General features: G+C 48.7%; 3 protein-coding genes across 3 annotated transcripts; all 3 read left to right on the forward strand.

Annotated features, from left to right (window-relative positions):
- The first annotated feature begins 1,779 nt into the window (after positions 1–1,779).
- On the forward strand, positions 1,780–4,271 carry F5B22DRAFT_420835 (uncharacterized protein). Its single transcript, XM_047971634.1, has one exon. It carries the CDS (start codon positions 2,199–2,201, stop codon positions 4,050–4,052), a length of 1,854 nt encoding a protein of 617 aa, XP_047834559.1. The 5' UTR covers positions 1,780–2,198; the 3' UTR covers positions 4,053–4,271.
- Positions 4,272–5,245: 974 nt separating this feature from the next.
- Positions 5,246–7,518, forward strand: F5B22DRAFT_592279 (cytochrome P450 51). The gene is made up of 3 exons (XM_047973902.1): positions 5,246–5,689; positions 5,746–5,943; positions 6,004–7,518. The coding sequence occupies exons 1-3, from the start codon at positions 5,444–5,446 to the stop codon at positions 7,132–7,134; spliced, it is 1,575 nt and encodes a 524-aa protein (XP_047834560.1). The 5' UTR covers positions 5,246–5,443; the 3' UTR covers positions 7,135–7,518.
- Positions 7,519–7,789: 271 nt separating this feature from the next.
- F5B22DRAFT_592282 (uncharacterized protein) lies at positions 7,790–9,810 on the forward strand. Its single transcript, XM_047973903.1, has one exon. It carries the CDS (start codon positions 8,195–8,197, stop codon positions 9,287–9,289), a length of 1,095 nt encoding a protein of 364 aa, XP_047834561.1. The 5' UTR covers positions 7,790–8,194; the 3' UTR covers positions 9,290–9,810.
- Positions 9,811–11,380: the final 1,570 nt, after the last annotated feature.

An 11,380-nucleotide genomic window follows, 5' to 3' on the forward strand; every position in this document is an offset into this window, starting at 1 on the left:
AGTGATATAGCCAATGGAAATAGATCAGCCGTGGGGCAGCATTCTTGGAGCTCGGGCTGGGAATGGAGACTTGATGGGGATTCATTTTCACTAAGAGATTGCCTAGGAGCTGTGGGATATTGCTCGGCTTGAGTGAGCACTTTGTGTATACGATACGATGAAGAACGGAGTGAATATTGAGGCAAGTTGATGGGATGCCTAGATATAGCTGCCATCGAAGGAATCTTTGTTATGGAGCCTACATTATGATGTTCTGTTGTTACTATACTGTAGGTATCCCATGGATGAATTCCTGCCGAGGACAGAAATAGATACGCAAAGGAAGAATCGCATCTGCGAGTGATGGGCGGGACCCTGAGTCTGCCTGGGTATTGGTACCCACTGCTAGGTGCTGTTAGTGGCAGACACCAGTTGGCAGTAGTGCACATTTTAGTATCTGTACCTACCTACATGGACAGACGAGCAGGCATGGGTAGACCTCGCAAAGGCGGCCCAGGCCGAGGGTTCCTGGTTGTCTGAACGAAGAGGAACGAGAGGAACGTTTACGTGTTCACACACGAAGGCATAGTGAGGCGTTGGTATTCGCTACCAAATCACTAACAGGACCGAACCTTGTGCTGGAAACGATGATGGCCTACGTGATTGATGTCTCGGATTCTGTCTCGGTATGTGACATACTTTGCACTAGACAGCCACTATATCTGACGCTAAAAGAATATACACAGCTCTGTCTATCTATCTAGTCTTGCTAGTGTCTTGAACATGCTGTACCGGTACTTTACTGTAGAAGTGCCAGTGTCAGCTTATAATAAGTCCAGTAATAATAATATCTTTCGTAGGTATCTCTGTAATAGCTGGTAAAGATGTTCCAGGTATTGATCTGCCTTCTAGGTATCTCCACCAAAGAATTGTACCGTAAATGGCGTAGCAATGGTGCTGGCTTGGTACTGGCTGATACTGCCGGTGTAGTGGTACTGATCGTCGAGGCTGTGACATCACCTTGACCCCACAATCCCGAAAAATCAACTCTCAAACGTCAATCTGGTCAACCATCGTCAGACCTTTTCCCCACACCATGCAGGCTCAAACATGCAAATTAAGTCCTGTATGTAAGTAAAATTTGGAAATTCGGGAAGTCGACTAGTAATGATTCGCTTACCGAAAAAAGACGTGTTTTCAGAGCAGTGTCGAACGGCGCCAGTTTGTTTGCCAGGTTTCCCTGGTGAGCCCTGGCACAGATCTGGTAGAACCCCCAGAGAATTGTGCGTACATAGTACAATGAATAGAATCAAGAACCCTCCTACAGTAAGTGCTCCATGCAGGCCTCGTGGCACTTCCCGTCTGTTCTCCTCCCGGTAAAGCCCTGGCAGCCTAGACCCGGGTAGGTAGATCATACAAAAGACATGTTAACTCTTTATTCGTACTTAATATTCGCTTTCTGCTGCTGTGCGTCTGGGAACTGGACTGATTGAGTTTTAATGATTCTTCCCCATTGTCTTGTTAACTGCTTTTACCCAAGCTTGCTGTGATCGTCATCTGACAACAAGGGCTCCTCTAAATCACTGTCCAACAATCCCCCATTCCGCTGACCTTATCCGCTTTACATCATTTCGTCAGCTTGCAATATTATGTAAATCCATCCAAATTTATGAGTGAGTAAAGAGTACATGTTCTTCTGCCAAGACGGAGCCCACTTCGTAGAACACTAGAGAGATCATCGCCTTCTTCCTCCGCCTTCCGGTCCATCACCTACCCTTTTCGGTTGACGATCGTTTATTACTGCCCTCACTTTGTTGGTGCTGACCTACATTCCTCCGAGGTAGGGTGGGCGTTCTGTTGGCACCCAGCCTTGCCTGTTTCCGAAGCCGCTTCTATTTCTCCTCGCTTCTTGCCGCGAGCTGATTCCTTTCCTTTCCGTAGCCTCAACGGTTTAGTCCCATGCATTCTCCATACGCTTGAGACCCTTTCTTGGAATGACATCCACCTACTGGCTGTAATGGCCAAGTTCGATATCCTCACTACCTGCCGTTCCTTCATTTGTTAAATTCTTTGTCGTATCACTTCTACTCGTCACGCGTTCACATTCTAGTCGCTCCTTCTATTCTTACCACCACCGCATTGGATCACCATCAACTCAATCTCGCCATCTGTCGTAGTTCGGGACAAGAGCACATGCAGTAACACACATCGCCGCGATCATGGCTCCTCCCATTGGCCAAGGCAGTCATCCGAAGGTGATGATTGCGCCTCCGCGGCTGAATCTTCGCAGAGCTGCCTCGTATCAAGGAGAAAAGGCTCCTTTATCGTCTACTTCATCACGATTCAATTTCAACCATCTCATATTTTCTTCGCCGCCACCCTCACCTGGCCTACCAGCGTTAGTTCCGCGGCCACGCAAGTCATCGTCAGCGCCGAGACCAAGTCGAGTTCTGAGGGTGTTCATTTGGATAACGGGGTTAGCAATCTTTGTCCTATTTGCAAGCTCACTTACACAAGGGGGGAAACGGATACCGGTGGTTGGGTGGACTTTCGAGGGCGATGCACGCTATGAGTTGGTTGGGCATACCGATCTACCGAAATACCCAACCCCGATTGTTCTTACCAACGGGCACGGGAAATCGAAATGGACCGTCTCTATACCTCCAACTCACGATTTCCCTCTCTCCATGAAAGAATATTCAAGCATATGTACCAAATGCCAAGAAGTCGCTGCTCATGCTAGGGAGCTCCGTCGCCAATCACCATTACAACAAGCACCGCAGGATTACTATTATGAGGATCCGTATTTCATAGACGTCCGAGATGCTGAGAAGAAAGGAATCTTCTCGGATTTCGAGAAGAAGAGGGCTACCTCGGAAACGCACGATGGCCACCTGGTGGGACAAAGAAATGATGGAATAGCAGATATAGAAACATGCAGGACGTCCTTGACCTTCGTACTTGAAACAGCCGACGCGGGATTAGGACCTTCTTTGATGATGTTATGGACGGCCTACGGCCTTGCCCAGAAGGAAAAGCGGGCGTTCTTCATCGAAGACTCACGATGGGCTTACGGCAAGTATACCAACATATTCCAGCCGTCTCCCGTACAAAACTGCAAGCCACCACCAAGGCACCAAATGCTTCCATGTCCCCGAAGCGCAAAGCATCTTGTTGTGTCCGCCGCTACAGCTCAGGAGATTTTCGGAAGTAGCTTCAATGCGGAATACGAAAACACAAAGCGGACCGATATCAACCGAGAGCGGGCAATTTATGATCTCGCTCGTATAGGATACGAAGCATTATTCCATCTCAACAACGACGACAAACCCTATGTGAGGGATCGCGTCAAGCAACTAAAGGCACAGGCCGTCGTGCCACAAGGGAACTACAACGATGGGACAATCATCGGGATACACGTCCGACAGGGAGACCTACACCCATTCGAATACCAGTACAATGGCGCATACATGCCTCTAGACCAATACGCGCAGAAGTTCCGAGATCTCATCGACGAACGCCACAACTTCAGCACGCCGCTAGGCGGCGAGGACATAGTGGCGAAGCAGCACTCGTTCATGGTGATCGCATCGGACAACCCGGACGTATACGAGGCGGACGAGTTCAAGGGCGCCTTCCGCGCCCAAGAACAGATCAAACTAGCGGGGAAGCAACATGCCGAAGAAAGCGCTCAGCACGAGAAATGGGTCATGCACAAGTTCGAGGAAGAAGCGTTCGGTTGGGAGGGCGGGTTCTTCGCGAGCATGTTTAAACATCTGGGACACACGACTTTACATAATAATCTCGAGGAGAAAGACGACGACGACTCTAAGGGAGAAGGGGAAGAGTTTGATAGTACCTCGGAGGACACGGTCCGGCTTCGCGAGCTCGTCGGCCGCGCGTATGTCATGGATCTCGCGGTCCTCAGCGAAGTGAGCGACTCCGTCATCTGCACTATGAGCGCGATGGGATGTCGACTGCTTGCTGTCATGATGGGCTGGGATAAGGCCATGACGAGAGGGAACTGGGTTAATATTGACGGGGGGTTCTCGTGGACTGGGATTACGGTGTAGTGGAAGTGGTCTGGTTGGGGTGAAAAGAAAGAAAGAAAGAAAGGAAAAATAGGAGTTGAATGGGAGCTTGTTTATGCATGGTAGGCGTTTGGGAGATAGAGCTGGACTGAACTGGCAGGGTAAGGCATGGCATGGCATGGCATTAGTCGTTTATATGTCGTTTATGAGTACTTGTGTGTGAAACTCATTGGATGGTGGCGTTTTATTTACTAGGTAGTTTGTATTAGGCGACGAGCACGATTCTTTTGAGAGGTTGTCTTTGGTGATTGGAATTCTTATTTCGTAAAGTGTGAAGATGGTTAAAAGTCCCGTGAGCACGGGTTGGAGAGCGTGTGCTTGACTGTTCAAATACTGTACCTGTTGGCGAGTATGTAGAGATGTAGAGAGATGTTGAGAATCCCGTGGCTGTGACTTGTAGCCTCGAATCTGTATGTTAATTAGTAGGTATAATTTGCTTCCACATCACCTTCTGGTAGTAGTCTGCGTGTTGCGATTCGGAGCACTGGTGTTTTGGCTACATGTTGGCATATGAACCATTGCTGAGTAGGAGGTAGGGAAGTAAATATTTCTAGGCTAGAGGCTCCCTGGCAAAACAAATTCGAAGAATTGATGATAATTTCTGAAATAGCGGGATTACTCTCAGTTTCACTTGTCATTCATAGACTGTGTTTAGTATCTTCTATACTACCTACCTCATGGCCATGACTTGTGGTAGGATGAAAGTTGGATACACGTAGTCCGAACCAGCGGTGTAATGTCTGTATCGCACCATTGCTCGTAGGTATCATGCGTCGTTCTGGGCTACATCGCACGAGGACAAGATTATCAATTAATGAATTTTTTTTTTCTCACAGGGGATCTTTTGACAGTACCAACAACTACGAAAAGTGTCTACAAATTACAGCCAATTCATTGCTAAGATCGTTATGGCATGATTGCTATATGAGACGATTTTACAATTGTTAAGTCGGCGTGCGGATATAAGGATGCATCTCTTAAACTAGCTAAGAGAGCAGGAAAATGCCATTAAGCGGACAAAACGCGTTCGTATTCGTATTTCCAGTGCGAAGGGTCTTGCCAGTGTTTTCGGATTGGAAACGGACACATGCGATTGGCCCTCACTGTTGTGCACTTCCCCGCAAAACCCCCTATCCTCCTATCGCTATGGCACCACGCCATTGGGCAATGTTAGGGGGCCTCAAAAGAGTCCAAGATCATCCATGTCTTCTTCTGCGTGCGCTGAGAAACGCTATTAATTTTATAAAATCCACCGCCGTCCTTGATTCCTACATAACATCTGCGTCGCCTGCCTATGTCACCCCCCCTCTTCCTCCTCCAGGTACGCCAGGGACATTCCAGACTGGGAATCGGAGGACAACTATTCTGCTAGAATGGGTCTTTTACAAGAAATCTCGGGACCTTTGTCCCAGCAGCTATCAGAGCTGTCCATCGTGTCGCAAGTTGGAGCCGTCGTTGCTGGTCTCCTATTTATCTCCGTCTTCCTCAACGTCTTGAGGCAGATATTGTTCAGGAATCCCAATGAGCCGCCCGTCGTCTTCCACTGGTTTCCCCTGATCGGGAGCACTATCACATATGGCATGGACCCTCCGCGATTCTTCAAGGAGAACCGTGCCAAGGTATGCTACACTCCCACCCACCTCGTGACCGCTCTTCGCTGATCACACCGTTTTAGTATGGCGATATCTTCACTTTCATTCTCCTCGGCAAGAAAACAACCGTCTACGTTGGACCCGCGGGCAACGAGTTTATTTTGAACGGCAAGCTCAAGGACGTCAACGCCGAGGAAATCTACACAGTCCTTACAACACCCGTCTTCGGAAAGGATGTAGTTTACGACTGCCCTAACTCGAAGCTCATGGAGCAGAAGAAGGTAAGTTGCCTGCTTTTCTCGACATCCCTTCGAGCCAGCTACTGACAAGCAGCGAAATAGTTCATGAAGATCGCCCTTACCACTCAAGCTTTCCAATCCTACGTACCTATCATCGCCGACGAGGTCACCAACTACTTCAAGAGGAGCCCAGACTTCAAGGGCAAGTCTGGCATCGTCAACATTCCGAAGAGCATGGCTCAGATTACGATTTTCACTGCCTCTCACTCCCTCCAGGGTGCCGAGATCCGAAACAAGTTCGACGAGTCCTTGGCCGACCTGTACCACGATCTTGACATGGGCTTCAGCCCCGTCAACTTCATGCTCCACTGGGCGCCGCTCCCTTGGAACAAGCGTAGAGACCATGCCCAGAAAACCATTGCTAAAATCTACATGGACACCATCCAGGAGCGCCGCGCTGCTGGCCAATCGGACTCTCAGGATATCATGTGGCACCTCATGAACTCGACATACAAGAACGGCGTCCAGATCCCCGACCACGAGGTCGCACACATGATGATTGCCCTACTCATGGCTGGACAACATTCTTCATCGTCCACCAGCTCCTGGATTATGCTGCGACTAGCTTCTCGACCAGACATCCACGAGGCGCTTTACCGTGAACAGGTCGAGGCTTTGGGTGCTGACTTGCCACCGCTCACCTACGAGGATCTTGCGAAGCTTCCATTGAACCAGGCCATCATTAAGGAGACACTCCGTCTACATGCCCCCATCCACTCGATCCTCCGCGCCGTCAAATCCCCCATGCCTGTACCCGGAACCAAATATGTCGTTCCCACTAGCCACCAGTTGCTCGCGGCTGCCGGCGTGAGTGCTTCTGACCCCAACTATTTCCCCGAGCCAGACCTATGGGAGCCGACGCGATGGAACAAGGACTCTCATCTCGCGCCTCGACTTCCCGCCACGTCTGAAGACGAAGAGAAGATCGACTACGGCTATGGCTTGGTCAGCAAGGGTGCCAACTCACCGTATCTGCCGTTTGGCGCGGGACGACACCGATGCATTGGTGAGCAATTCGCCAACGTGCAGCTCCAGACTATTGTAGCCATGGTCGTTCGTGAATTCAAGCTTCGCAACGTCGATGGCAGCGACAAGGTCATCGGCACAGATTACGCGTCGTTGTTTTCGCGGCCTCTGGAACCCGCCAATATTCACTGGGAGAGACGGAAGTAAATCAACGCTATTCAAGTTAACCTAATTTCAGCGACGAGATACGCTTTGTAAATTTAAGAAGAAGAAGAAACAAAAAGACTACCTGTATTAGCACAGGTCGCTTGGGAGTAGATGGCAATTCCCCCCAGGCATGTTACGAGAACATGGCATAGACATACAATATTGTAGTACCTAATAAGACAACGATTATGAACAAATCGTTTTATACTAACTAAATATTTGAGTATTTCATGGTGGTAGTTACCATTGAGCTAGACTGATGAGAAGAAATCTCAACATATTTGAGATGATCTGATTGTGTACCTATCACTGATTGGATGTAACCTTGACCAACCACAAAAGTAGTTGGAAAGTTTCAATCAAACCAGGATTGTTTTGCTGGCGTATGCATGCATAATGATTCCATATTGCTTGAGGAGCCTGCCAATAGGAGTGTAGCCGAGAGGAAGAGCCCGTAGCCCCGGCCAGGGATCATAGGACGACTGTGTAAGTAAGTAGTGTACGAAGTAAGACTTGATGCATCCCGCCTCCGTTATTGGGACCTTGCGTCCTTGCCTAGCTTAGGTGGGTTAGCAAAGGAAGGAGCTCCCTGGACCTGCGTCTGACCATATAAAACCAATTCCATACCAAATCCGTACTTCTGTTGTAACTCTTCATATCACATACCCATCTTACATGGTATTCCCAAATGCCATAGGTGTTTTCTCTACTCTACCTCGTCCTCACCTGTGTACCTCTCTCTCTATATCTTTCCCCTAATGACTTGTATTTATTAAGCTGTATATTTAACGAGCCCGTGTTAAGGATACGCCTGTGTCACCTGCCACCGCGATCCTGCGAAGCTAGACGACATTCTCTTTTTGGTTCCAGTCCTTCAACAGCAATTCGACCGGCCTCTGTTTAGAAGTTCGCCTTCCTTCCTTCATTAAGCATATCATTGTCGGTCAGATCTCCTGAGAGATTCCCCATAGATTCATTGGCTGCGCCGACAGGCAGTCTTGTTTAATAGACGAAATACCTTCTGCCACTTCTACATTCGCACTCGAGTGTGCTAATTACAATGTCATCAACAACAACTGAACTAGGACCACTGGTGCGTCGTTGGGGTCTGCCTGTGAAACAGCTTCCCTCAGCCACAGCCGGGCCAGACGAGCTAAAGCCCTTCTTCGCGTCAATCCTGAAGGAAGCTCTTCCCTTCATCGACTCCGCGGCCCCGAAGACGTCGTCGGACGCCAAGAAACTCTGGAAATCAAAGGGTGCCAAGTCCAGCCCGGACTCGGATGCCAGTGTCGACGTCTTGGAACGTCGCATCTCTGCCAAGGAGCTACAGGCCATCGCCTCCAAGCATGGCATCAAGGCCGATATCGAGGAGGAGACATGGGCCACCCGTTTGAGCGTACATGAAGATGCGGCGAAAAAGGGCACGGCGTCCTGGGATGAATTCGAACATTCTTTCCGTCTGGAGCACGCTAAGACCGAGATGGCTTTCACGCCCAACGTGATTGCTGCGAACGAGGCCCAGCGATGGGACTGCGCTGGTATCGAGCTGGAAGAAGGCGGTCAGTCGTGGGATAGGTTTCAGCTCGTCGTCGAGGAGATGCGCCACAAGGTCGGTCGACCGTTCCTCAAGGACCGCACATTCCCCGTGCTCCAACTCTCGTGTGCCGTGAAAGACGGCACCGGCGCATCACCCGAATTCGTCATCGTCAGCATCCCCGTGCCAGACTTCGCGACAAGCGACAAAGCCAACCTCTCGAAAGAGAAAGGCGCCTTGATCGCGTTCTACGTCAGCATCGAGCGCATCCGCAAGCTTGACAACGGGAAGATCGAGTGGCTGCTTGGAACGGCTAGCGATGCTGCTGGTGTCCTGCCCCTGTGGATCCAGGATATAGCCCTGCTGGGCATCGTGTGGAAGGATGTGCCTATGTTCCTGGGCTGGATCGCGAAGGAGAGAGGGAAATCGGATGGAAAGGCTATGACTTCTGATGCCAAGGAGACGGAACAGACGCCCCAGGTCACGACTGGTGTTGAAACGGGCCCTACCCCGGCGGTCACTGGGCCTGGTGCTGAGACTACGACGGGCAGCGAAGCTGTGGTGGAGGAATCGAACGCCGAAGCAACGACCGAGGGTACCGAGACGACTACGAAGGCGTGAGCGTTGTCACCTCCGTACTGATGGATTGATGGACTGGTTGGTGGCTATCTACGCTCCATGCAATAGAAGTTGGTATGGTTCATGTCGAGACATTGTATGTCGTCGCCGACTCGTCATGGGATTTACTTCTTCCCCCCCGGGGAAGATCCATCCTCATACATACATACATACATACATAACGGAACGACGCAGATTTAATTTTCTTTGTGCTTCTTTCGAGGAAAGGAAAAGATTCGGATTTGAACCGACTGCCTGTTTTTAATTGGTTGGTTGCATTCACTTTTCGTAAATTTTGTTTTTGGGGGAGGGGGTGGGGACTTTTTGATACCCGTTTGTACCGTTTCGCAGACAGATTGAGGACTGGGGAGTTGTTTGGGATAGGCAGTGTGCTGTGGTGTACTGTTGAATTACTACTTGCGTACCTACTTAATGCTGGATTTACATAATTAATTGATGATAATTTACCATAATGTGACCTAGCTACTATATTTTTTTTAATATAATTTTGATTTTGGTTCTAATTAAGAGTTTACAAAAGTAGATATAAAGGATGAGCCATGAAGTTACTATAATAGTAAAACTACATAGGGAGGCGTGTATGCTACCCCGGAAGACTGACCAGCCCCTCCTCGCTTTCAATGACGTAGTACTCCGGAACAATACATACCTACATATATACATATGAACTTCGACAGCATGCTCATTCAATTACCTATCTATCTATCTGTTTTTAATATTCGTATCTGATATTGAACTATTTGAATGGAATACATCTGAGGATTACTTCTTACTTGAAATCTTTGATATTCCTTCAAGTCCTTTACCTAGGGATTGACAGCAAGCACAATGGCGTTGAACAGTCACGATATGCGCGTCCGTATGTAGACGATCTTTCTCTTTATCTCCTCTTTTTCTCTGTCTCTCTCTGTCTCTCTCTCTCTCTCTCTTGCCTTGCATTGATGACATTACACATGCACGTTTTCTTCCCTCCCGCTGCCTCCTCCCTCCCCCCCTCTTTCCTCAAAGCCGTAAAACAGACAGGTAGTATAACAATTCATATCACCATACTTCACACAAATCTTCAAAAGTATTACAAACACAACTAAAAAAATAAAAATAAAAATAATCTACAAGTATGAAAATTCCCAAGGGTCATAAAAATATTCAAAGAGCCAGTTCAAATTAAACCAAAAGATGAGCCCAACTTACGCCGAGACATGGATAGCTCCCCCACCGGTCCCCGACGACGTCAAACGCGCCGTGGCAGACGAGGCCGAGACCGCGGCCGCCGGCGTGCATGTCGCCGGCCAGGAACCCGGGTACCTTGCGCAGCAATCGCGGGCGAGTTCGACGCCGCAGGGTCCCGAGGTTAAATCTAAGACTCAGGATAGGGATGGGGATGGGGGGGAAGGTATGTGGATTTTTCGTATTTTGCTATAGCTTTCTCTTCATCCTCCTTCTCTCTTCACCCCCTTTTCTCTCCTTTTCTCGCTCTTATTATTGTTCCTGCCATTTTTATTATAGAGGTGGTTGTGGTTGTGGTTATGGTGATAGATGTATCATATCGTTCCCTTCTGAATCAAGCTCGTATCTATCTGTATGAAAAAGCAAGAAGGAAGTTTTGCTAACGCACTCAACTCTCTCACAGCAGGCAAGGAATCGAATGCAGCAAAGGAAGCTTAGCTACTTAGCGCAGTCGGGTTTTACACCCTGACAGGGTCTTGAGCTTTGCCTGGTGGAATGGGGAGGAATTATGACAAAGGAAAGACGAATGAACGGACCCTTCGGGTTTATTCCCTGCGGCGTCATGTCGTACGACGAGCGAATACGAAAATTTGAGGATAATGCTTGAATGAATGGGGAGGATATCAAGAGGAAAAGCGAAAGGGAGACTTCACCTCTCTTTGTGTGTCTGTGTGCGTGTATGTGTTTAAGACGGTTAAGCGATTTTATCCTTTCAGCACATATCACTTCCCTTACAAGTCTAATTGAACAAATTCACGCGGTTCTATTTATTGCAAAATTAGGTTTTGCTGTAAAAACATATAGACAATCCATATAACGCTGAAGATATGTATGCATGTATGTACA

The sequence above is a fragment of the Xylaria bambusicola genome (assembly GCF_022495145.1).
Source record: "Xylaria bambusicola strain CBS 139988 unplaced genomic scaffold F5B22scaffold_5, whole genome shotgun sequence".
Lineage (NCBI taxonomy): Eukaryota > Fungi > Ascomycota > Sordariomycetes > Xylariales > Xylariaceae > Xylaria > Xylaria bambusicola.